This window comes from Macaca nemestrina, chromosome 15, assembly GCF_043159975.1.
Source record: "Macaca nemestrina isolate mMacNem1 chromosome 15, mMacNem.hap1, whole genome shotgun sequence".
Taxonomy (NCBI): domain Eukaryota; kingdom Metazoa; phylum Chordata; class Mammalia; order Primates; family Cercopithecidae; genus Macaca; species Macaca nemestrina.
Window position 1 is genome coordinate 99,519,845 of NC_092139.1, and position 26,043 is coordinate 99,545,887.

General features: G+C 46.6%; 1 protein-coding gene across 23 annotated transcripts in view; it reads left to right on the forward strand.

Annotated features, from left to right (window-relative positions):
- LOC105487290 (DEP domain containing 5, GATOR1 subcomplex subunit) overlaps window positions 1-26,043 on the forward strand; it is a 164,564-nt gene that overhangs the window by 107,200 nt on the left and 31,321 nt on the right. For 13 of the 23 annotated variants that reach the window (XR_011614073.1, XR_011614074.1, XM_071080449.1 and 10 more), the window contains 6 exons: window positions 119-184; window positions 9,018-9,172; window positions 11,938-12,015; window positions 13,274-13,406; window positions 15,170-15,278; window positions 18,451-18,678. Coding sequence is in view for 19 of the 23 variants with exons in the window: in XM_071080449.1 (XP_070936550.1) it covers window positions 119-184; window positions 9,018-9,172; window positions 11,938-12,015; window positions 13,274-13,406; window positions 15,170-15,278; window positions 18,451-18,678 (769 nt within the window). In the remaining 4 variants the exon portion in view is untranslated. The remainder of the gene's footprint in view (window positions 1-118; window positions 185-9,017; window positions 9,173-11,937; window positions 12,016-13,273; window positions 13,407-15,169; window positions 15,279-18,450; window positions 18,679-26,043) is intronic. The other 10 variants (XM_071080463.1, XM_071080456.1, XM_071080457.1 and 7 more) reach the window with 3 other exon arrangements.

Genomic DNA, 26,043 nt, shown 5'->3' on the forward strand with positions numbered 1-26,043 from the left:
TTTTTATTTTTTGTTTTTCATACCTGTCTCCTTCCCCTGATGGTTAACCACTGGTACACATTCCGTTTCTTCGCTTCCTTGCACCTGCTGCTGCTGCTTCCTCCTCCTCTGACTTCAGGACGGGGCCTTCTTTATGGAGTTTGTCCGCAGCCCACGCACAGCATCGTCTGCCTTCTACCCTCAGGTTAGTCCAACTCCAGGGCTTTGCATGCCTGTCCCAGTGGCAGACGCCACGAGCTGGCCTTCTGTTAGGCTCTGAACATATGGCATTGGGCTGCAACTAAATTTGGGGGGCAGTTGAAATTGAATTTGGTCTCAGAAGTGTACGTTCTCTTCCATCTTGTTTGTGGCGGCGAAGCGGGGATGGAAGAGATTAATGTAGAAGAACATACGATTGTATCAGTGATGACTTTCTCATCACTGTCTGTTTCACATAGTTGCCACTGATTCTTTGCCACTTTGCAGCATCTTCACTTTTAGGCTTTATGAGCAACATGAAATATGCTTACTTTAGGGCTGAACACTTGTTTTTTTTCCCCTCCCAATACAACCAGATAAATTTATAACAGTGTGGCAGAAAGTGGTGAAAAAACACAGCAAATGTTTATTAATAGGCGTGTGCTACTTCATAGGTCGAAGGTGTAGCTCACGTAGCTTCTGGATTTCAGTTAAATTATTTGTCAGTTAAAAGATTTGGACGAGGCTGGGCACAGTGGCTCACGCCTGTAATCCTAGCACTTTGGGAGGCCGAGACAGGCGGATCACTTGAGGTCAGGAGTTCATGACCATCTGGGCCAACATGGTGAAACCCCATCTCTACTAAAATTACAAAAATTAGTCAGGTGTGGTGGCACATGCCTGTAAGCCCAGCTACTCAGGAGGCTGAGGCAGGAGAATCCCTTGAACCCAGGAGTCAGAGGTTGCAGTGAGCCAAAATTACGCCGCTGTACTCCAGCCTGGGCAACAGAGCCAGAGTCTGTCTCAAAAAAAAAAATAAATAAAAATAATAAAATAGAATTTTTTAAAATGAGAAAAGAAAAGGTCGTTAGCTGGTTAATGGGCATACCACTAGTGAATGACTGAGCTCCTACATCATTCTGCGCACTGCACTGGGAGGGTAAGGGTTTAGTTAACATTGGAACAGGTCAGAGGTACCATGCCTTTCTGTGCAAGTCTTCAGCTATGCCTACCTGCCTCTTCCCAGTCAGCGGTGTAACTATAGGCAAATCCCTGTAAGGACCTTTGAGTCCTAATCTAAGCAACATCTCTAAAATCTGAGTGTGGGTAGAGCACTGTGTTTTTGGTTTAAAACAAACATTGGTTGATCCTTTTCACCTTTTACTTTCTGTTTTTTAGAGGTAGTGTCTTGCTCTGTTGTCCAGGCTGGAGTCCAGCCTTAGCTTCCCAAGTAGCTGGGATTATAGATATGAACCGCCATGCCCAGCTAATTTTTTGTTTTTTTCGAGGTAGGGTCTTGCTCTGTTGCCCAGGCTGGTCATCTCCTGGTGTCAAGTGATTCTCCTGCCTTGGCCTACCAAAGCACTAGGATTACAGGCATGAGCCACTGTGTCTGGCCATTAACCTTTTACTTTGTGTTTTTTTTGTTTTTGTTTTGAGACAGAGTTTCGCTCTAGTCGCCCAGGCTGGAGTGCAGTGGTACAATGTTGGCTCACTGTCACCTCCACCTCTAAGGTTCAAGCATTTCTCCTGCCTCAGCCTCCTGAGCAGCTAGGATTACAGGTGTGCACCACCATGCCCAGCTAACTTTTGTATTATTAGTAGAGAAGGGGTTTCACCATGTTGGCCAGGCTGGTCTTGAACTTCTGACCTCAGGTGATAGGCCCACCTTGGCCTCCCAAAAGTGCTAAGATTACAGGCGTGAGCCATTGTGCCTGGCCACCTTTTACATTCTTACAGGAGACTGTTAATGGAAAGTTTTAGACTCAGGAGAGGCACACAAATAAGGATTATATTACCCACCAGGTGTTTTGTTGAAAAGGCGGGAAGTGAGGTGGGAAGATCTCTTGAGCCCAGGAGAATAAGACCAGCCTGGACAATATTGGAAAACCCTGTCTCTAATTTTTAAAAAAAATGTATACATTAAAAAAAAAATTACATTGGGAGGCCAAGGCAGATGGATCACTTGAGGTCAGAGGTTCGAGACCAGCCTGGTCAATATGGTGAAACCCCATTTCTAATAAAAATACAAAAATTAGCCCAGCATGGTGGCATTCACCTCTAGTCCCAGTTACTCAAGAGGGTGAGGGAGGAGAATTGCTTGAACCCGGGAAGCAGAGGTTGCGGTGAGCCGAGATCGCGCCACTGCACTCCAGCCTAGGCAACAGAGTGAGACTCCATCTGAAAAAAACAAAAAAAAATTCTATCAGAGATAGTAAGAGCTCTTTATACATACACAAAATTAAATTGTACTTTTTCTTTATGTTTATTTTTTATTGTGGTAAAATACACAGAACATAAAACTCGCTTTGTGTATTTTCTGATGTGCAGCATAATATGGAGGAGGGAGGCCAATGGAGTCAGATGGCTTTCTTTTTTCTTTTTTTTTTAGACGGAATTTCACTCTTGTTGCCTAGGCTGGGTGCAATGGCACGATCTCGTCTCACTGCAACCCCAGCCTCCCAGATTCAAGCGATTCTCCTGCCCCAGCCTCCCGAGTAGTTGGGATTATAGGCATGCACCACCATGCCCAGCTGATTTTTTGTATTTTTAGTAGAAGTAGGATTTCACCATGTTAGGCTGCTCTGAAACTCCTAACCTCGGGTGATCCACCTGCCTTAGCCTCCCAAAGTGCTGGAGTTACAGGCATGAGCCACCATGCCTGGCCCAGATGGCTGCTTTCAAATCTTGGCCTCTATGCAATGTCAGGGAGCTGTGTTAGTCCTGTGAATTAACCTTCTGAATCTGTTTCTTTATTAAAAAAAAAAAAAATTTACTTTGTGTGTTTCTTCATTTTCTTAAAGGAAATAAAAAATAATTTCTTTGTAGGGTTGTTCTGAGGATTAGAAATAATATCCATTTCTCAACTGCACGTGGTGACTCGCACCTATAATCCCAGCACTTTGGGAGGCCAGATTGCTGGGATCTCACTTTTTTTTGAGATGGAGTCTTGCTCTGTTGCCCATGCTCAAATGCAGTGGCGCGATCTCAGCCCACTGTAACCTCCGCCTCCTGGGTTCAAATGATTCTCCTGCCTCAGCCTCCCAGGTAGCTGGGACTACAGGCATGTGCCACCACACCCGGCTAATTTTTTTGTATTTTTAGTAGAGATGGGGTTTCACCATGCTGGCCAGGCTGGTCTCCAACTCCTGACCTCAAGTGATCTGCCCACCTTGGCCTCCCAAAGTGCTGAAAGTGCTGGGATTACAGAAGTGAGCCATCGCGCCTGGCCTAATTGTGTATTTTTGGTAGAGACGGGGTTTTGCCACGTTGGCCACGCTGGTCTCGAACTCCTGACCTCAGGTGATCCACCTGCCTCGGCTTCCCAAAGTGCTGGGATTACAGGCATGAGCCACCACACCCAGCCGTATTTTTTTTAAATCTTATCGTGTGTCTATTTATTAGTAGCCTCACCTTTTTTGGAATGATGTAAGATACAAAAATATAAGTAACACCAGGCGCAGCAGCCCACACATGTAATCCTAGCACTTTGAGAGGTGGAGGCAGGAAGATCCCTATTAGTCCAGGAGTTTGAAATCAGCCTGGGCAACACAGTGAGACCTTGTCTTTACAAAAAATAAAAATAAAAAAATTAGCTGAGTGTTGTGGTGCATGCCTACAGTCTCAGTTATTTGAGAGACTGAGGAGGGAGGAGTGCTTGAGTCCAGGAGGTGGAGGCAGCAGTGACCACGATTGCGCCACCACACTCCAGCCTGGGAGACAGAGCAAGACCTGTCTCAAAAAAAAAAAAAAAAAAAAAAAAAAAAAAAAAAAAATATATATATATATATATATATATATATATATATATGATGGACACATAGAGGAAGGAGGCTGCCTCTGTGACAAAATTCAGATCAATTGAGATAGCAAATTCCAAGCACCTGCTGGGTGTAGGGCTGTGCCAAGTGCTATGGGAAATAACAGGGATGAATAAAATCCTTTATGAATATTAATGCCTGTCTTCTGCTCACCCCTAGATGGCAAGCTTCATGAGGGCAAAGAGGTGGTTTTAATTTGGGATAATATTCTCCTTCCCTGATCTTGACCTTAGAGAACATCTGAGCTGTGGGTCTGCAAGTTATTCCCAAGCTTTCCCTCTCTGGAAGGCATAGGGGATTCTGTCATGGATCCCTTGCAATGCCTCTGTCTGCCTGGCAGGAGCTGAGTGACTGGAAAGCAGGAGCCCACTTAACCCATTTGTCTCCGGGTAAGACAAAGCAGAGTGTCATCCCTAGCAGCCTCCAGGCACAGTGGAGAGCTGGGCTGGCAGATCCAGCTGTTTCCTTGTAGCTGATGACCCTCCAGCATGAGAAAGTGGGGCCGTGACAAGCTCACGAGGTGCAAGGTAGAAGACCCATGGGGGGCGCCTGTGGTGGGTGGTGCTCATCTCAGAGGCATCTCTAACAGGGCTCCCTCCCTCACTTTCTCTTGTAGCTTGGGAGTGCCAATATGTGGGGGGAAACTGGGGATTGGTGCTGCTGCTGAGAGGTTTGGATTTTTTTTAATCAAACACCAGACTTAGATTTTGCCATTTTTTTAGTTAATGTCTTCTTTCTGTTCTAGGAGCCAATCTCGGGTACCACATTGCCTGGCTTCCCAGTCTCTTCTAGTCTGTGACTGTTTCTCAGGCTTTCCTTTTTTTTTCATTTCTTTTTTTTTTCTTTTTTTTTTTTTTGGAGACAGAGTCTCGCTCTCGCTCTGTCACCAGGCTGGAGTGCAATGGCGCAATCTCCGCTCACTGCAACCTCCGCCTCCTGAGTTCAAGCGATTCTACTGCCTCAGCCTCCCAAGTAGCTGGGATTACAGGCACACACTGCCACGCCCAGCTAATTTTTGTATTTTTAGTAGAGACAGGGTTTCACCATGTTGGCCAGGATGGTCTCGATCTCCTAACCTTGTGATCCACCCACCTCGGCCTCCCAAAGTGTTGGTATTACAGGTGTGAGCCACCGCGCCCGGCCCTTTCCTTATTTTTTTAAATGACCTTCACTGCCTTGAGGAGTCCTGGCCAGGTGTCCTATAGAATGTCCCCAAATCTGGGTTTGTCCACAGTTTTTTTTCATGGTTAGACTAGAGTTGCAGCTACTCAAAAAGAATACCCCAGAGGGGAAGTGCCCTTCTCATCATGAGGTACCTGAGAGCCACACAACATCACTGGCAGCGATAACCTTCATCACTCATTCATCACTTGGTTAATGTCATATTTGTTAGCCGTCTCCACTATGAAGTTACTATTTTTTCCTTTTTTATACTCCATTTTTTGGAGGCACGTCACTAAGTCTAGCCTACTCTAAAGCAGAGGGGGGAGTATCTACATATGTTAAATGGAGTCCTTTTTTTGGACAATGTTCATAAGATTCTTAAGATGAAAGACATCTCCCTCTACTTGGCTCTTTGCCAGGCATCTATCTACGTGAGACATCTGCCATTCCGTCCATCCCACCTGCCATTTATCTTTGTTCACCACTGATCTTATTCCAAAAAGTTGCTTCGTTTGGATCATGGAAGTAAATGCAGCCCCTAAAATAAAAACATGACTAGATGGGGGAAATTCAGGTAAAGAAGAAAAATTAGACAGGATGTAATATAAAGCCTTGTAAAGTAGATAGAATTTTGTGCCAAATTCAGCTCTGAACCTCCTTGTAGCCACAGAAAAGTGGGAAACCTCTGTTCCAAGACTCAGAGTGATTATAAAATAAAGACAGCCAGATTCCTTGGGAGAAGCATAACTTTTCTTGGTATTAAGATCTAAACAAAATGCCTTTTCTGTACGGCCCCTTAAAAGATAGACATTGTGTGATACATAGATAGAGCAGAGGTCAGGAAACTATGGGGCAGATCTGGTCCACCATCTGCTTTTGTAAATAAAGTTTTATTGGAATAGAGCCACGCCCATTCATTTACATATTGCCTATAGCTGCTTTCTCACTTTCTTATTCAAAGTTGAGTAGTTGTGACAGAGACCATATGGCCCACAAAGCCTGAAATATTTACTCTCTGATCTCTTGCAAAAAATGTTTCCCAATTCCTGATCTAGAGGACAACACCTTAACCACCCCCCACCCCCACTCCCAACAAAATAAGACTGCAGGACTAATGTGCATTTCTGGTAATGGCCTTCAGGTTAGGCTGGTAGAGCAATTCTTGTATAGTACATGAGAGAACCCCACTACAGGGGCCCAGAAGGCAATGTCTAAGAGCCACTCTTACATGCATAAGAGCTGGGTCTAGTCCCTTTTATTTAGCTTATTCTCATTTAAATTTACGGCATGGTAAACCTTACTGGTTAGAGGCAGGTGGTAATTGGTAATTGCAAGCTGTCTCTTGCTGCATTTCTCTGTGTGTTTATGGTGCCAGCAAAACCTGTGTGGTTTTTTTTTTACAAATCATTGAGCCTGCTGTAGAACAGCAAAATGGTTCTATCAGAACCAGGAGGAACTTTACCCCCCAAGAGACGTTTGGTGGTATCTAGAGACGTTTTTATTTGTCATAATTGGGGGTTGGGGTTGATAGGTGAGGAGGTATTACTAGTATCCAGTGGGTAGAAGCCAGGGATGCTTCTGAACATCCAACAATGCACAGGACAGCCCCCCACAGCAAACACTTATCTCACCCCAGAGGGCAATAGTGCTGAGACTGAGAAGCCTTGTTTTATTTTCTTTATTTCATTTCATTTTATTTTTTTGAGACAGGGTCTCTCTCTGTCGCCCAGGCTGGAGTGCAGTGGCAGGATCCCGGCTCACGGCAACCTTTGCCTCCTGGGCTCAAGCAGTCTTCCCACCTCATTCTCCCAAGTAGCTGGGACTACAGGCGTGTGCCATCATGCCTGGCTAATTTGTGCATTTTTTGTAGAAATGGGGTTTCGCCATGTTGCCTAGACTGGTCTCAAACTCCTGGACTCAAGTGATCCACTCGCCTTGGCCTCCCAAGATGCTGAGATTACAGGCGTGAGCCACCACACCCAGCTGAGAAGACTTGTTTTGGAAAACAATTTTTGCTAACAAAGTATCTGATAGAAAGATCCCTTCTGGAAGTACTAAAAAACCTCAAGTTAGGAGGTTCTAAGAGCCTTACACTTTTCCAGAATTGCTCTGAAAGGCTTAGTCATTCTCTTCATATACTTGCTATGAGTATAACCTTTGATGCATGCTGCTGGGCTTCCAGGTGAACAGGTCATAATCCTGCCTCCAGGACCCTTAAAGGAGATATAACAACATTACAGGCTGGTCACAGTGGTTCACACGTGTAATGCCAGTACTTTGGGAGGCTGAGGCAGAAGGATCAGTTGAACCCACAAGTTTGAGATCAGCCGAGGCAACATAGCTAGACACTTTCTACATAAAAAAAATAGTCACGTGTGGTGGTGCATGCCTGTAGTCCCAGTTACTTGGAAGGCTGAGGCAGGAGGATTGCTTGAGCCCAAGAGTTTGAGGTTACAGTGAGATGTGATGGCACCACTGCACTCCAGCCTGAGTGACAGAAGGCAACCCTCTCTCTGGAAAAAAAAAAAGATACAACACCATTACATGAGGCACAACTCGGCAGCTACCAGAAACTCATAGAGGTCCAGAGTAGAGAGGGAGATGGATCTGCTTAGAGCCTGGGGTGGAGTGAATCAGAGAACAGTTTGCTAAGGGAGCAGCGTTTAAAATGGCCCTAAAGACTGATGGGGTTAGCCAGGTGTGTTGGCTCCCACCTGTAATCCCGGCTACTTGGGAGGCCGAGGCAGGAGAATCACTTGAACCCAGGAAGCAGAAGTTGCAGTGAGCAGAGATCGTGCCACTGCACTCCAGCCTGGGTGACAGAGCAAGATTATGTCTTTAAAAAAAAAAAAAAGACTGATGGCTTTTTAGCCACTAGTTGTGGAGAAGAGCACCCCAGGGTGATATGGGGCACATAGACAAGATTTATATACACAGAGTTTCATTTGGCTGGAAACACACACGTGGGTGAATGGTAGGCAGTGTGGTGAGATCTCACGTCAAGCCAATGTTGCGCAGGACCCTTGATGTCCTGTGAGTTGGTTTGCAGTGTAGGGGTTCATGGGGAGACTTGAAAGTTTTCGGAGTAACAGAATGATGGGATTGAAACTGTTCTTAATAGACGATGCAAATAGAGCTGGCTCACAGGTAGGGTTTTTGAGGGAGAGGCCACAATCAGGGGCCAGTTAAAAGAGTGTTACAGCCCTCCCTGGCCAGAGGAAGTACAGGCATGATTTAGAGATGCATGTGAATCTGCAGAGGGCAGGCCACAGGACTAGGCCTGTCTTTAGATGAAAAGCTGGAGAAGAGATGGCTCTGAGAGTTGAAGCTGAGCAACTGAAAGATAGAGGAAAGGAGGTTTGGGGTGGTGGGAAAGGGTGAGTCACAGTGGACAGAGGATATGCATTGTGATGTTCACCTATTTGTCTCTAAATGTGGTCTCTCTTTCAGTCCTGCTGTCCTCATAAGGAGTGATTCTGACTTCTCTACTCTTTCTATGGAGATTTTTCTTTAGTGTAAATCTTTTTGTTTGAGGCAGGTAATGAAGCGATTTCTTTGGTCCTGGGGATTTACTGTGAAGAGTGGCCTCTCGTCTGCCCTAGTTTGAAGGGTGGGAGTTCCCAGCTGCTCTGATAGAAGGCAGTGCACACAAGACTGGGTAGAGTCTCTAGACTCCTTTAGCTCTGCCTCTAGGGACCAAGGGAAAGTGGGAATGAGAGGAGTAGAAAAGATTGCATTAATTTTTATTTATTTTTTGTGAATGCTTATTGAGTGAATAAGCCAGTACAGCTTATTTACTGTGTTTTCCTGCTGGTTATTTTTGGATTCAAGTATTCGTTTTAAAATCTCCTGCAGGTATCTGTGGACCAAACAGCCACTCCTGTGTTGGACGGCACCAGTTTGGGCATAAGCACAGGCCAATCCGTGGACAGAGGCAACAGCCAGACCTTTGGGAACTCCCAGAACATAGGAGAACAGGGCTACTCCTCCACAAACTCCAGTGACAGCAGGTGAGATTCAGAGTGGCCAAACCCGTGTTCCTGGGGAGTAGGGACAGTCTGATCTCAAAGGCTGCAAAGGCTGGAAGTCCAAAGCTCTGGGCCAAGTTCTGACTCTGCCACAAGTCACATGGGACCCTGGGCAAGTTAGTCCTTACCCACATCTGTATGGTGGGAGTAATGATCTGTTTCCTGCCATCCTCACAGGATAGCTAAGAGGTTCCCACAGAGACGTAGGAAAGTGTCAAGCGCCACGCAGGAGTACAGGGCTTCTGGAAGGGGCCCCTGCCTAATCTGTCTTGTTCACTGTGGTGCCTGTGGCACGATGTCTTGCACGTCATAGCATGCAGTCAGTAAGGAAAAGAACAAACAGTGGATGAATCACTAATTGTGGCCAAACATGACTGTTCTTCTATTCGTTAGTATCCCGAGGAAAAGGAAGCTGCCTGTACTTCATTTGCTTGAGCAAGTGCACCAGCTTTTAATGCTGTTGTCAATTCTGAGAAACCTTTTTATTTTCTTCCCAGCTGTGTTTGCTTTATAATAATTATGTCCCAGTCTATTCTTTTTTTTTTAAATGGAGTCTTGCTCTGTCACCCAGGCTGGAGTGGAGTGGCGCGATCTCCGCTCACTGCAAGCTCCGCCTCCCAGGTTCACGCCATTCTCCTGCCTAAGCCTCCCAAGTAGCTGGGACTACAGGCGCCGGCCACCACACCCAGCTAATTTCTTGTATTTTTAGTAGAGATGGGGTTTCACCATGTTAGCCAGGATGGTCTCGATCTCCTGACCTTGTGAGCTTCCTGCCTCGGCCTTGCCTCAGTCTTTTGTTACTGACTAAGCAGTCCTTGGCAAAATGATCTAAGATACTTAACTTTTGTACCCCTGTCTCTGAGAGCAGAAAGTTCTCTGGGGCTGCTTACTTGACTGACCTCTGTCAGGAGTCACTCTGTTTCCCTTATGTCATAATTTCTGTGCTGGCTTGATCTTTGTCTCATCTACTGCAGCCTGTTCATTCTGGCCAGTAGAGGTGAAGGACACTTCAGAAGCAGGAGCAGGTCTGGACTTCACTGCTCTCTACCTTCACTCATGCCCATATCCCCATCAAGCCTACCTGGCTTTTTGCTCTAGACGTGGAGGAGATTGGAGAGGCTGCCCATTGCATAGAAATTGAATGCATTTATCGGCTTCCTCATTGCTTACAAGGGTAGAACAGTAGGTTTTCTTCTGCTTTCAGAAGAAGTGAGGAATCAGGGGTGTTTAGGCTGGAGGTGAAAAGACCAAAAATGACATGGCAGGTAGAATCAGGACCAATGACTGAAAAATACAGAGAGCAGATGCTATTTCATGATGAAGAACTTACTAGCAGTGGGTCCTGCTGCATGGAAACGGGCCGCACTTAGAGGAGCAGAGTTCTCGGCCATTGAAAATGTTCAAACAGATAGGACAGCCTCTTGCCCAGACTCGTGGTCTCAGCAGAGACTCAGGCGTTAGAAGGAAGTTCAAGGGTCTTTGAAAGCTTTTTGTAACCCTGAAATTCTGAAATGCTTCCAGTGATTTCTGGACCCTCTGAATAGTCATGAAGAGTAGTCTGGGACTGAGGAAAGGGAGAAGTTCAAAAAACTTGAGGAGCTTCTGGATAAGCCCCACAACTGGCCCGGTTTGATATGGTGGTTGGCCACTCAGCTGCTGAATATTAAGCACGTTTTGAGGGACCATCACACTTTTGAGCAAGAATGTGGGCAGCAGGTGGTGGAAAGGGCTTTGGAGAGAGACTGACCTGGATTCAAATCCACATCCTGGTACTTCCTGGCTCTTTGACCTTCAGCAGTTCCTTTAGTCAGTTTCAAAGGGTTGGTGTTAATTGTTTTAGTATTTTTTATCACTTTGGGCTTCATGTGTGTCAGCCTTGTACATGTGCTCAGCATCGTATAAACATTCGCCTCACATCAGCCCTCAAAGACAGGAGCAGCATTAACCCCATTTTTCACATGGGGGAACTGAGGCCAAGAGAAGCTCCATAGCAGGTTAGTGATGATACTGGGATTCCGTTCCCCATGCTCTTACAGTGTTACCTAGTCCTCTCTGGTCAGGATTCAATGAAGCTACCTGTGAAAGGCTCTTGGGGCAAACCCAGAGCAATCCAGGGGGTTTCTTGGAAGTGGTTGGGCCGTGGACCTGAGGAATATTATTAAAAGGAGAGATGCTTACTAAGGGCAAGTTTGGACACAAAAGTACTTTGAATTCTAAATGTGGACATTTTATTTTATTTTTTTATTTTATTTATTTATTTGAGACAAGAGTCTCGCTCTGTCACCCAGGCTGGAGTGCAGCAAGTGGTACAACCTCAGCTCACTGCACCCTCCACCTCCCAGTTTCAAGCGATTCTCCTGTCTCAGCCTCCCAAGTAGCTGGGACTACAGGCACACATCACCATGCCTGGCTAGTTTTTGTATTTTTAGTAGAGATGGGACTTCACTGTGTTGGCCAGGCTGATCTTGAACTCCTGACCTCAAGTGATCCACCTGCCTCATCTTCCCAAAGTGCTGGGATTACAGACGTGAGCCGCCAAACCCGGCGCTAAATGTGTACATTTTAAAATAGGAAACCCCCCATGAGATATCCCCCTGTTACAGCTGTTTGGAATTTACTAAAATGCCTTTAATGTCAACATTGTCCTGGTTTCTGGCTGCATAAGAAGGGGAGACTGTTCCTAATATTCGTGCTCTTGACTGCATACGTGCCACTTTGCTTTGCTGACCTGACACCTTGTGTTACAGCTCTCAGCAGCTGGTGGCAAGCTCTTTGACCTCATCCTCCACCCTGACAGAGATCCTGGAAGCCATGAAGCACCCCTCGTAAGTGGCTCATCACAGTGTAGGGTTGGAAGGTTCCCAAAGGCCTGTGCCGTAGCCATGCTCAGGCAGTGTGGTTTGGTGGATTCATACATCACTGTACTTCTCACCAGTTTTGAGACCTTGGGCAAGTCACTTGACCTCTCTGAGCCTCTGTTTCCTTGTTTGTAAGATGGGATTTTTTTTTTTTTTTTTGAGGCAGAGTCTCACTCTATCACCCAGGCTGGAGTGCAGTGGCGCCGTCTTGGCTCACCCACCCTCCACCTCAAGATGGGATTTTTTAAAAAGGGATTTTTTAAAAAAGGAGTTAAGCCACAGGGTTCATGTAAAGATTAAATGAAATAATTATGTGAGGTACCTACTATAATGCCTGACAAATATAGGTATTCTCTGAATGTCAGTTCCCATCTTTTCCCCTCCCCCTTCTCCTTTTCCCCCTGTAACAACTTCTTTGATTTTTTTTTTTTTTTTTTTTTTTTTTTTTGAGACAGAGTCTCACTCTGTTGCCCAGGCTGGAGGACAGTGGCATGATCTTGGCTTACTGCAACCTCCACCTCCCGGGTTCAAGTGGTTCTATCGCTTTAGCCTCCCGACTAGTTGGAATTACAGGCACGCAACACCACGCCCAGCTAATTTTTTTTTTTTTTTTTTTGCAACGGAGTCTTGCTTTGTCGCCCAAACTGGAGTGCAGTGGCCGGATCTCAGCTCACTGCAAGCTCTGCCTTTCGGGTTTACGCCATTCTCCTGCCTCAGCCTCCCAAGTAGCTGGGACTACAGGCGCCCGCCACCTCGCCTGACTAGTTTTTTTGTATTTTTTAGTAGAGACGGGGTTTCACCGGGTTAGCCAGGATGGTCTCGATCTCCTGACCTTGTGATCCGCCCGTCTCGGCCTCCCAAAGTGCTGGGATTACAGGCTTGAGCCACTGCGCCCGGCCACGCCCAGCTAATTTTTGTGTTTTTAGTAGAGAAGGGGTTTCGCTATGTTGGCCAGGTTGGTCTCAAACTCCTGACCTCAGGTGATCCACCTACCTCAGCCTCCCAAAGTGCTGGGATTACAGGCGTCAGCCACTGTGCCCGGCCCCCTTGTAACAACTTATTTTGTCCTCTCATGGGTATTTCTCTGAGTCTAGGAATAGCATAGGGACACTGCTTTATGGTATTAAATGCTGTAGTAGGAGTCACTTCTTTTTCATCTTTCCTTCCACTTATTGCCACGGGGCACACACATCCCCTGCTCCCTGCTCACCACAATGGAACCCAGGACAGGAGTCCAGCTGCTCTCTGAACAGAAGGGCCTCTCACCGTACTGCTTCATCAGCGCAGAGGTGGTGCACTGGCTGGTGAACCACGTGGAGGGGATCCAGACACAGGCGATGGCCATCGATATCATGCAGGTGAGACAGCAAGAGGAGCCCACAGAGCTGTTTGCTTAGGTCCCGAAAAATCAGGGCCTGCCTTAGAAGCCATCACCCTTTCCAGTAATGAGATCTGCAGGTTGGGGTGAGGATTCATTTTTAATAAGTGGGAGGCCTTTCTGGAATTGATGAAAGAGCAAGTCTTGCTTTGAAGTACACTGTATCTTGACTTAAAAACCGTGCAGAATGTATTGTCTGAACTGAAATGTTTTGGACAGAATCTGTGCACTTATAAACCTCAGAAAAATCTCTCTGATTTTTGGGGGAATGCCCTCCCTATGACCTCAAGCCCCCAGTTTCCCCTGGTCAATGCATGCTTATTCAAGACTCAATGCTGGATTGAAGGCTCTGCCCCACGGGCCTTCTGTCACCTTGTACTTACTCTGTCAGAGCTCTTAGCACAACAGCATGAAGATCTATCTGTCTCTCATTTGTCTCCTGCCTCAGCCAGCTCCTTGAGGGCAGGATCACCTCTTATTTTCCATTTCTCTATCACCAGTGCCAGGCATGTTGTTTGGCACCTGATAGGCACTTAACACCATGCTTGCTGGATTTAATTACACTGCTCAGAAGTGGAACTCTGGAATATGGCACAACTGGAACAACAAGGAAATGGGGAAGGGCCAGTTGACTGAGCCAATTCATGCCATCCTGTCTGTACAGGGGCCCCAACTGGAAGTCAGTAATGTTTCCTCACCAGCTGGGTTGTCGTCATGGAAATGTTAAAATCAGTAACTGATTTGAATAAGCATGTGATTCTCAGTTCTCTCTTTGAGGGTCTTGATGTGCTGTTTCGCATAGCCTTTGCCGTATACACTCTCATCTCCCTGAGAATACGATTTCCTTATTCAAATAATGAAATGCTACTACAGAAGTTAAAATGAATGAGCTGAAGGTGCATGTGTCAACATGGATAAATGTCAGAAGCATGATGCGGACTGGAAAACCAACTTACAAAATGATAAAATATTATGCCCTTTATTTAAAAATTTAAAATCCCAAAAGAATACCTTATATTCTCTATCATACATGTTTATATAATAAAATTATTTAAGAATAATATTACACTAACCATTTATTTCTGGGGAGAGGAAGATTAATGGGAGTGGGAGAGTCTATGGAGATTTTTTTTTTTTTAATAAAAATATCTGAAATCAGTATAGAGAAACGTCAAATTTGTGAAAGCGGAATAGTGGTATATGTGGATTTCTTTTTTTTTTTTTTTTTTTTTTTTTGAGACAGAGTCTCGCTTTGTCACCTAGGCTGGAGCGCAACAGTGCTAATCTCAGCTCATTGCAACCTCCGCCTCCTAGGTTCAAGTGATTCTCCTGCTTCAGCCTCCCGAGTAGCTGGGATTACAGGCATGCACCACTACACCAGCTAATTTTTGTATTTTTGGTAGAGACGGGTTTTCACCATGTTGGCCAGACTGATCTCGAACTCCTGGCCTCAAGTGATCCACTCCACCTCAGCCTCCCAAGGTGCTGGGGTTACAGGCGTGAGCCACTGCTCCTGGCCATCTGAATTTCTTTATGCCCTTCTGCATGTTTGAAATATTTGTTGATGATATGAGTTTACATTTTAAAATATAATATATATCAAGTATGACATGTCTAATCTGGGGGTGGAGGGTAGGGTCTCCTCAGTGCTCCTGTCACTCCCTTGCCTCCAGAGCATGACTGAGGGCTGCCCCTTCAAGATGCCCCTCTGCAGGAATTTCAGAGTTTCAATGTCTCTCCTAGAAAATGCTGGAAGAGCAGCTCATCACACACGCATCTGGCGAAGCCTGGCGGACCTTCATCTACGGCTTCTATTTCTACAAGATAGTAACGGAGAAAGAGCCCGACCGAGGTCAGAGCCGAGGCGAATGCGGTTGCCCACAGGGGCAAGTGTTTTTCCTGGTGACTTGCTCCTTCACATGATGGTGCTTCCTGAGCTGCATGTGTGACTTTGTATTATAAGTTGACAGATCTGTCAAATTCCTTGAGCCTTTGTACTTAATATAAGCATAGCCAGAGTGACAAGCGTTTCTTAAGCTACAGTGTGTTCTTGGTGAGAACAGTGTGGGTCAAAGATAAAGCTAAAAGAGGCCAAGGGACCTGGTGTGAGAAAATTCCCACACATCAGTTTTTGGTAGCTGTTTTTAATTAGAGCACCCCACCCTCTTGCCCACCCAGCCCAGGTGGTTCTGGTTATCATATCATGGACTCCAGTCTGTGATTCATAGCACTTTTCACTTGCTGGATCTCCAGTTCAGACTCCATTTCTACCCCCAGGAAGACTATCAAGCCCTAGCAAGTTTTCCAAGTAGTATTTTAAGTATCTGTGGGTTTTTTTTTTCTTTTGTTTTTTTTTTTTTTTTTTTTTAAATAATGAGAAAAAGTAATTCCCCAGAGGGAAAACTCTTTTAGCATGGTCAGAACTGGCTCACATAACTGGAGGCACCCCGGATTCAGACCAGCATCTCGCTCGGTGTGGTGGCTCATGCCTGTAATCCCAGCACTTTGGGAGGCCAAGGCTGGCGGATCACTTGATATCAAAAGCTCAAGACCAGCCTGACCAACATTATGAAACCCTGTCTCTACTAAAAAATACAAAATTAGCCGGACGTGGTGGTGCATGCATGTAATCCCAGCTACTTGGGAGGCTGAGGCAGGAGAATCGCTTGCATCCAGGAGGCAGAGGTTGTAGTGAGCCGAGATTGTGCCACTGCACTGCAGCCTGGTTGACAGAGCGAGACTCCGTCTCAAAAACAACAGCAGGCCGGGCACGGTGGCTCACGCCTATAATCCTAGCACTTTGGAAGGCCGAAGCAGGTGGATTGCCTGAGCTCAGGAGTTCAAGACTAGGCTGGGCAACACGATGAAACCCCGCCTCTACTAAAGTACAAAAAAATTAGCTGGGCGTGGCAGCAGGTGCCTATAATCCCCGCTACTTGGGAGGCTGAGACAGGAGAATCACTTGAACCCAGGAGGCAGAGGTTGCAGTGAGCGAGATCATGCCACTGCACTCTAGCCTGGGCTACAGAGTGAGACTCTATTTCAAAAAAAAAAACAGGCCAGGCACAGTGGCTCACGCTTGTAATCCCAACACTTTGGGAGGCCAAGGCTGGCGGATCATGAGATCAGGAGTTGGAGACTAGCCTGGCCAACACAGTGAAACCCCATCTCTACTAAAAATACAAAAAATAGCTGGGTGTGGTGGTGGCCACCTGTAATCCCAGCTACTCGGGAGGCTGAGGCAGGAGAATCTCTTGAACCCAGGAGGTGGAGGTTGCAGTGAGCTGAGATTGCGCCACTGCACCCCAGTCTGGCGACAGAGCAAGACTCCATCTCAAAAACAAACAAACCAAAAAAACAGCAACAACAGAAAACAAGACCAGCATCTCCAGTACACCTATAGCAAAAGGGGACCTTGCCTGTTCTAGAAGTGACTCCTATCCTGCAGACAAATGGCTTCTCTGCCTCTGGGTTTAAAGACTCAAATATGGCTGGGCGCGGTGGCTCATGCCTGTCATCTCAGCACTTTGGGAGGCCAAGGCGGGTGGATCACCAGGTCAAGGGATCGAGACCATCCTGGCCAACATGGTGAAACCCCATCTCTACTAAAAAATACAAAAATTAGCTGGGCGTGGTGGTACACCCCTGTAGTCCCAGCTACTTGGGAGGCTGAGGCAGGAGACTCGCTTGAACCCAGGAAGTGGAGGTTGCAGTGAGCCAAGATCATGCCACTACACTCCAGCCTTGTGACAGAGTGAGACTCCATCTCAGAAAAAAAACAATCTTACATGAGATGAAGCAGCTAGTGCCACTCCCTGTGCTCTCTTGTTCAAGAATATAGCAGAAGTAGATGTGTGTGGGACTTTTTTCCTTGTAGCTACAAGTATATCCATTGACACTTTTCCCTTTAAATTATACGTTTGACCAGTAGATACCTATCTTCAAGTTGAAAACATACCAGGTTACTGTTATATATTCTGAAATTTGAGGTATGAAACTGACCATAAGGTCAAGAATGGTGGTGGCTCATGCCTATAATCCCAGCGCCTTGGAAGGCTGAGGTATGAGGATCTCTTGAGGCCAGGAGTTTAAGATCAGCCTGGGTAAGCAACATAGTGAAACCCCATCTCTACAGGAAAAAAAAAAAAAGAAAATTGGCTGGGCATGGTTGTACTTGCTGGTCTTCACAGCTACTCAGGAAGCTGAAAGGGGAGGATTGCTTGAGCCCAGGAGGTTGAGGCTATGGTGAGCCGGGATTGTACCACTGCACCGAAGACTTGGCAAAGCAGTGCAGACCCTATCTCTAAGAGAAAAAAAAGAAAGAAACTGAGAATAAAATATTTTTTAGGGCCAGGTACAGTGACACACACTTATAATCCCAGCACTTTGGGAGGCCAAGGCAGGTGGATCACCTGAAGTCAAGAGTTTGAGACCAGCCTGACCAACATGGTAACATCCCATCTACTAAAAATACAAAAATTAGCCGGGCGTAGTGGCGCATGTTGCTACTCAGGAGGCTGAGGTAGGAGAATCATTTGAACCTGGGAGGCGGAGGTTGCAGTGAGCTGAGATCGCACCATTGTACTCCAGCCTGGGCGTCAGAACAAGACTCAGTCTTAACAAAAAAAGAAAAAAAAATCTATATATATTTTTTACATTGAAGTTCACATGACATAAAATTAGCCATTTAAAAATGAACAGTTCAGGGCGTTTAGTACATCCACAGTGTTGTGCAACTCTCACGTCCATCTAGTTTCTGACCATTTTCATGACCCTGAAATGAAACCCCATCCCCTTAAGCAGTCACTTTCCAACTCCTCCTCCCACCCCCGGCAACCAATAATCTACCTTCTTTCTCAAAGATTTGCCTATTCGCTGTGTTTCACATAAATGGAACTATACAGTATGTGGCCTTTTGTGTCTGACTTCTTTTACTTAGCGTGTTTTTAAAGTTGTAGCATGCATCATTAAGAAAATAAGCAATTGTGTTGAGTACTCCTTCTCTCCCCCTCCACTTTTCCCAGTGGCCATGCAGCAGCCCGCCACCACCTGGCACACAGCAGGAGTGGACGACTTCGCCAGTTTCCAGCGCAAGTGGTTTGAGGTGGCCTTTGTGGCAGAAGAGCTCGTGCACTCTGAGATTCCTGCCTTTCTCCTGCCCTGGCTACCCAGCCGGCCAGCCTCCTATGCAAGTAGGCACAGCTCCTTTAGCCGAAGTTTTGGAGGACGGAGCCAGGCAGCAGCACTTTTAGGTACATGTTCAACCCAGACGAGGTCTGGGGGTGTGCCAGTGGGTGGCTGCGGGGAAGTAGTGGCCAGCCAAGGGAACGATGCCACATGTACCAGGATTAGAGTCACTGAGGCTGTCACAACGGCCACCGTGTCTGTCCGCACTGTTGGCTCCCTTGCTGACTTCCACTTGCTGAGTGGTTTTATGATTGTCCTAACCAACAGACAGTATTTAGCACCTCTCAAATCAGAACATAGTGCCAGACCTGCTCCGATAGGAGAGAAGAAATATGTGGCCAATTTTCCCGAGAGTTCTGTAGGATATAGGAGATGTGAGCTAGTGCTCACTGCACCAGCTAGATCCTGCCAGAGGCCTTCCCTACAACCATAGCATCCTACGATCTCAGAAGAGGAAGGAACCTAAAAGGTCATCCATTGCAGACACTCATGCAGAGCAAAAATCTCTCTCTCTCTCTTCCTTTCCTCCCCAAATGTGCTTACCATATTGAAGGATGTAAACTGAAACACTTCCCTCCTTTCCACCATTCCTGCAGCTCTAAGATGGGGGTGAACACCTGCTTATTGAAAGGCAATGACCTCTGATAGGAAACGGGGAACTCTGCCCTGGGGGACCTGACTAATGGGTTGAAATGTGAACTTCTTTAGAAAATACCTGCTCTGGGCAAAGACCATGAGATTTATCTTAAGGGCAAGTTGGAGGATCCTGAAAACCCTCTGAAAGGAAGAAAGCAAATAGAACATAGACCAATCTCCAGGGAAATTCTATGTTCTGCTTTGTTTGCCTGTAAATCCTCAGTTAATTGGAATCCTTTTCTAGCTGGTAAAACGGAGATGTTAATGGTCATCAAAGTTTCTGGATCCAGGCTGGCACGGTGGCCCACTCCTGTAATCCCAGCACTTTGGGAGGCTGAGGTGGGTGGAACACTTGAGGTCAGGAGTTTGAGACCAGCCTGACCAACATAGTGAAACCCTCTCTCTATTAAAAATACAAAATTAGGTGGCTCATGCCTGTAATCCCAGCACTTTGGGAGGCTGAGGCGGGCGGATCTCGAGGTCAGGAGATCGAGACCATCCTGGCTAACACGGTGAAATCCCATCTCTACTCAAAATACAAAAAATTAGCGAGGCGTGGCATTGTGCGCCTGTAATCCCAGGTACTTGGGAGGCTGAGGCAGGAGAATGGCATGAACCTGGGAGGCGGAGCTTGCAGTGAGATGAGATCATGCCACTACACTCCAGCCCGGGTGACAGAGTGAGACTCCGTCTCAAAAAAAAAAAAAAAAAAAATTTAGGTCAAGCGCTGTGGCTTATGCCTGTAGTCTCAGCACTTTGGGAGCCTGAGGTGGGTGAACCACCTAAGGTCAAGAGTTTGATACCAGCCTGGGCAACATGATGAAATCCCATCTCTACCAAAATTAGTCAGGTATGGTGGCAGACGCCTGTAATCCCAGCTACTCTGGAGGCCGAGGCAGGACAATTGCTTGAACCTGGGAGGCGGAGGTTGCAGTGAGCTGAGATCAGGCCATTGCACTCCAGGCTGGGCAACAGAGCGGGACTCTGTCAAAAAAAAAAAAAAAAAAAAAAGTCCGGGCGCGGTGGCTCACGCCTGTAACCCCAGCACTTTGGGAGGCCAAGACGGGTGGATCACAAGGCTAGGAGATCGTGACCATCCTGGCTAACATGGTGAAACCCCGTCTCTACTAAAAATACAAAAAAATTAGCCGGGCATAGTGGTGGGTGACTGTAGTCCCAGCTACTTGGGAGGCTGAGGCAGGAGAATGGCGTGAACCTGGGAGGCGGAGCTTGCAGTGAGCGGAGATTGCACCACTGCACTCCAGCTTGGGCTACTGAGCTAGACTCCATCTCAAAAAAAAAAAAAAAAGTTTTCAGATCCTCAGATTCACTTGGATCTGGATGTGGCTCCCTCCAGCATTTTCTAGTGCTGTGTGTGAGAAGTGAAGGGGTGAGGAGGATAGGGCAGAACCATGGAAAGAGCAGCCTCTCCTTTCCCTCAGGCAGTCATGACTTGCTCTTCTTCCTTCCTTGCATTTCGAACTCTCTACTTCCTTGACGTTTTTTGGGGATTAAAGAAGCCATATACTCCCTGTTACCCTGGGGTGTGCTCACTTCCGGCAGCCTAAACCACCTAGAGCACCACCAGGGCTTGAGACTTAAGGCCTTTGAATAGCAAGCAGTGACCTTGTGATTTTATGTCATAGGAGGACCTATTAGAAATAGCAAATAAGGCCAGGCATGTGGCTCATGCCTGTAATCCCAGCACTTTGGGAGGCTGAGGTAGGAGGATCACTTGAGGTCAGGTGTTTGAGAACAGCCTGGCCAACATGATGAAACCCCATCTCTACTAAAAATACAAAAATTACCTGGATGTGGTGGTGGATACCTGCAATCCCAGCTACTCAGGAGGCTGAGGCAGGAGAATCGCTTGAATCTGAGAGGCAGAGGTTGTGGTAAGCCGAGATGGCGCCACTGCACTCCAGCCTGGGTGGCAGAGTGAGACTCCATCTCAAAAAAAAAAAAAAAAAAGAAGAAGAAATAGCAAAGAAAAGGGCAGGTAACTACCCTGACGTCAGTGGGAAGCAGAAGCCAATAGTCCAGCAACAAAGGTGGAGTGGGGAAAACCTGTTACAAATATAACAAACACAAGAACTTGATAAGTACAGTGTTAATCATTCACTTCTAGCACTAGATTGCATACGAGAAGCTTCTCAAGAAACAACTTTACACCATTTTTCTCACGAAATCAAGTTTATTTTTAGTAGCCAAGTTTTAAAGTCTACTTTTTCCTCATAGATAAAAATTAAGAATTTTCATCTCTGCAGAACAAGGAACTAAGCCTGAAAGCTAGGTGCTTTCAGATACGTACTGAAGAGAGAGTTGAAAAGTCACCTTCCCACTTGCCTCGAGGTTACTTTCTAAGAAAAAGACACAATGCATTACATTAAGTAAATATTGGATTTTGCATGGCGACAATTTATGTGAGAGCTGAAGAAAGCAAAAAGGTTTCTTCCTTTCAAATAAATTTCAAATAAATATTCAAATAAATGCCACAAATCCAAGTGACACCTCCTTGTGGTGAGAGACCCTAGAACCAGCACATAGAGCATATTGACTCCACTGATTTCTTGCAAGTCTGTTTACAGATCTCTTGGTAACACCCCAGATTAGAGGCAGAAAACGGGGCAGCTAATGGCAGCAAGTGTGTAACACATTTTAGCAAAAATGTTTTACAAAATCTGTTAAATTTTGGTCTTTTAAGGTGGAAAGTAACTCATTTGCTTGTTCTTTCTCTTTTTTTTCTTTTTCCTTCTTTCTCTTATCTCCTCCCTCCCCTCCCCTCCCCTTCCCTTCCCTTCTCTTCTCTTCTCTTCTCTATTTTTAAAAATAGAGACAGGGTCTCCCTATGTTGCCCAGGCTGTTCTCAAGCTCCTGGGTGCAAGGAATCTTCCTGTCTCAGCCTCCCAAAGTGCTAGGATTGCAGGTGGGAGCCATTATGCCCAGCATTTTCTTCCTTTTCTTGAAAGTGTTCAACAAAAGGAATTATTCTAATGTGAATCTTCTCCAGTAGATCATACAAAACCCACGAGCAGGGTTTCTCAACTTCAGCACTACTGACATTTTGGGCCAGATCATTCTTTCTTGTGGGGAAGTGTTCTGTGCACTGGAGGATGTTGAGCAGCATCCCTGCCCTCTACCCAGTAGCACTCCCAGCCCCACCCAGTGTGATAAAATGTCTCCTGACAGTGCCAAATGTCCCCTGGGGGCTGTAAAATTACCCCCAGTTGAGAACCACTGTCCTAGGAGAAATTCAAGGATTCCAGTCAGGAGCCAAGATTAGAGCAAAGCCTGAGAGGCTTTGAAGCCCATCAGTAACTTCCCTAAGCAGGTGTCAGGTTGATGCATGATAAGGGCATGCTTTCAGAGCTTTGAGGTAGAATGAATGGTCAGAGCTGGAGCTGAGATGATAGAGGGAAGCACTGTCCTCCTCTGTGCTCTGGCCCCTGGGCTCCTCTTGTGCTTTCATTGGTGCCAGTGGTGGTTGCTTCAGTCTTGCCTGCTGTGGTGCAGTGGTGATAACATTAATGCCGTGATTTGTAGAAAATTTGTGTCAGGCCCTGTACAGAGCAGAAAATTGTCTCATTAATCTTTACCTCAGTCTCCTGATGGGTACTACAATTTATGCTTTAGAGTTTAGAAACTGTGAGGCTCAGAGAGGCGAAGTAATTTGCCCAAGGCTCTGCAGCCACTAAGTGCTAGAGCTGGAGTTTATTCTCAGGACTGCCTAGCCCTGAAGCCTGAGCGCCAAGCGTACTGCATTTCAGCCCAAGGAGACAAGAGTCAAAGCCTGTCAGGACTTCGGATGATTTGTACAATAGCCCAGTTCCAGGAGTGGCTCCTGCCCTCAGTGATGAAGGACACTCAGGTCCCAGGCCCTTGCTACAGAACCACAGCTCTCTGAGTGTGCCCTTTCTTCCCCTCTATGCTGTCCCTGCTGGTCTTCCCAGTGCACTCTCTCCAGTCCTGGCTTCAACAGTTCTTTCACTGTTGTCCCACCAGGACCTGTAACCAATTGATCTTGCTTTCATTTTCTCCCTCTCCCACTCACATCTCACTTTATGTAATCATAGCTTTGAGCCACCAAACCTCATTACACAGCTTTGAGTCCTGCTCCCCACCCTCATCATCAGCATCTTGTGTCACTGTAAAAACTGAAGCGGTCAAAAGAAAACTCCCACCTGCCATCTGCCCTCGCCCAGTAGCTGTGTCTGTCCCCACTTCTCTGCCTCCCTCTAACGCAGCATCTCCACCTGCACACGAGACCCCAGCCCTCGCAGTACTCAGCGTAGCACTTTGGCAGTCATCCCCTCTCTGCTAAAGCATCCCCGTCAATCTGTGACAGGCACACACTCTCTCCTGCTGGCAAAGCAAAACTCAAATCGGGATTCTGTCCATTCCCTCTGCTGGAACAGCCTTCCTGATGCAGGGAGCCCATGTTGTTTAGCCTGTGCCAGTCCTTAGTTCTGGTCCTCCTTGCCCTGTGACAGCATTTGTCAAATGATCTCTGACTCCTCCTTTAAACCCTTACCTTGCTTGGCTCTCGAGACACTGCTCCTTTGGCTCTCCTCGTTCGTTTTAAAATCAGTTTCCTTTGCTGGTTTCTCTTCAGCAACCTAATATTTTAATATTACAGCATGCAGGCCTCATCTCCATACCCCCAAAGTGTCACATCAATCCAGTGGCCTTTATTACCCCAAGGTCTGGTCACTGCCAGATTTCTGTCTCCATCTCAGACCATGTCTCCAATTTGAGACTCATCCCTCCAGCTACCTACTTGACATGATCACTTAGAGGACTGGATGTACAGTGTTCAGAACCAGCCAACCCTGCTGTTTCCCCACAACACCTTAGTCTTGCCTTCTCATTCTAGTCACTTAGAAAAACTCAGTTGCCTTCTCATGCTCTTTCTTTCCTGCTCTACATCCAGCCCATCAGCAAATTCAGTTTTCCTTTTAGTTAATTTCAATATTGATTCAGGATTAACCATTCCTTACTGTCTCCTCTATGATCCTGGTTCAAGCCACCTTCATCTCCTGTCTGCATTGCTGCTGTCACCTCTCACTGGCCTCCTGGATTCTGCCCCTGCTCCTTATAAACTGCTTTGCACACAGAAGCCAGAGAGACCTCTTCAAATGGAAGTCAGGTGGTATTCCCCCATTGGGCAGGATCCTCTTATGGCCCCAGCTCACTCGAAACCGAAGTCAGAGTTTTCAGCAGCCCACAGGCCCCCAGGATGTGGTCCCCTCATTCTCTGTCTCGTCCCTTGTCCACCTCCTGTGCACTCTGCTGCACCACACTGGCTTCCATCTGTGTCTGGTGTCTGGGAACATGCCACACACATCTCTGTTTCCAGTGCTTTCCTTCTGCCTGGGGCACTGTTCCCCCAAGATGCCCTCGGGTCTCCCTCCCTCACTTGCTTCAAGTCTCTTGTCCAAAAATCATATGTGAGTGAGCCCTTCCCTGACCCCACACCACACACTCGGGGCCCCTTTTCCTACTTCTTCATCTCCTTTGCTCTTGCCGCCACTTGACATTGTGTGTGTGTTTGTACAATTAGTGTGTTTTGAGACAGAGTCTCACTCTGTCACCGAGGCTGGAGTGCAGTGGCATGATCTTGGCTCACTGCAACCACCATCTCCCGGGTTCACTGCAACCTCCGTCTCTGGGGTTCAAGCAATTCTCCAGCGTCAGCCTCCCAAGTAGCTGGGACTACAGGCGCCCGCCACCACACCCAGCTAGTTTTTGTATTTTTAGTAGAGATGGGATTTCACTATGTTGGCTAGGCTGGTCTCGAACTCCTAACCTCAAATAATCCACCTGTCTGGGCCTCCCAAAATTCTGGGATTACAGGCATGAGCCACCCCTCCTGGCCTGTGTTTTTCTACCTCCACAAAAACTTAAGCTGTGTGATGAATTTAGTTTCATTCACTGGCTCTCCCAGCACCTAGAATGTTACCTAATGTGTAGTTACCTGCAATAAATATTTGTTGAATGTCTGAAAAAACATGAATGAATATAGTTTGGCAGAATTGGGGAAAATTGAATTTGGAACATTTGCAGTCAGCAAACCTTCTGACACTAAGCAATTAATTGTCCAGGTGTCAGAAAAACAGTAGTTCTGCCATTTATTCTATTGAAAATGCTACTCTTCTCTGGTCATCAAACAAATAAAGAAAAACAAAGAAAATGCTACCAGCCCAGGAACAGACAAACTGCCTCTCACCTAGGCATGTGCTTAGTCCCCACCAAGTGAGTGGACACGCCATATGTCACAGAGGCATGTGCACAGTCTCAGCCTGTTTGCTGCACTTACTTCTTGGTTAGAGTTATTGCTTGTGGAAAATGCCTCAGGTATTGTCACCTTTGCATCATTATTTTAGTTTTGGAGGCTGTCTTGACAGGTTGTTTTTTTTTAAGAGACAGGGTCGGCCAGGCGCGGTGGCTCACGCCTGTAATCCCAGCACTTTGGGAGGCCGAGGCGGGTGGATCACAAGGTCGGTGGATCACAAGATCAGGAGTTCGAGACCAGCCTGACCAATGTGGTGAAACCCCGTCTCTACTAAAAATGCAAACATTAGCTGGGCGTGGTGGCGGGCACCTATAGTCCCAGCTACTCAGGAGGCTGAGGTAGGAGAATCGCTTGAATCCAGGAGGTGGAGGTTGCAGTGAGCCGAGATCACTCCATTGCACTTCAGCCTGGGTGACAGAACAAGACTCTCTCTCAAAAAAAAAAAAAAAGAGACAGAGAGAGAGACAGGGTCTTACTCTGTTGCCCAGACTGGAGTGCAGTG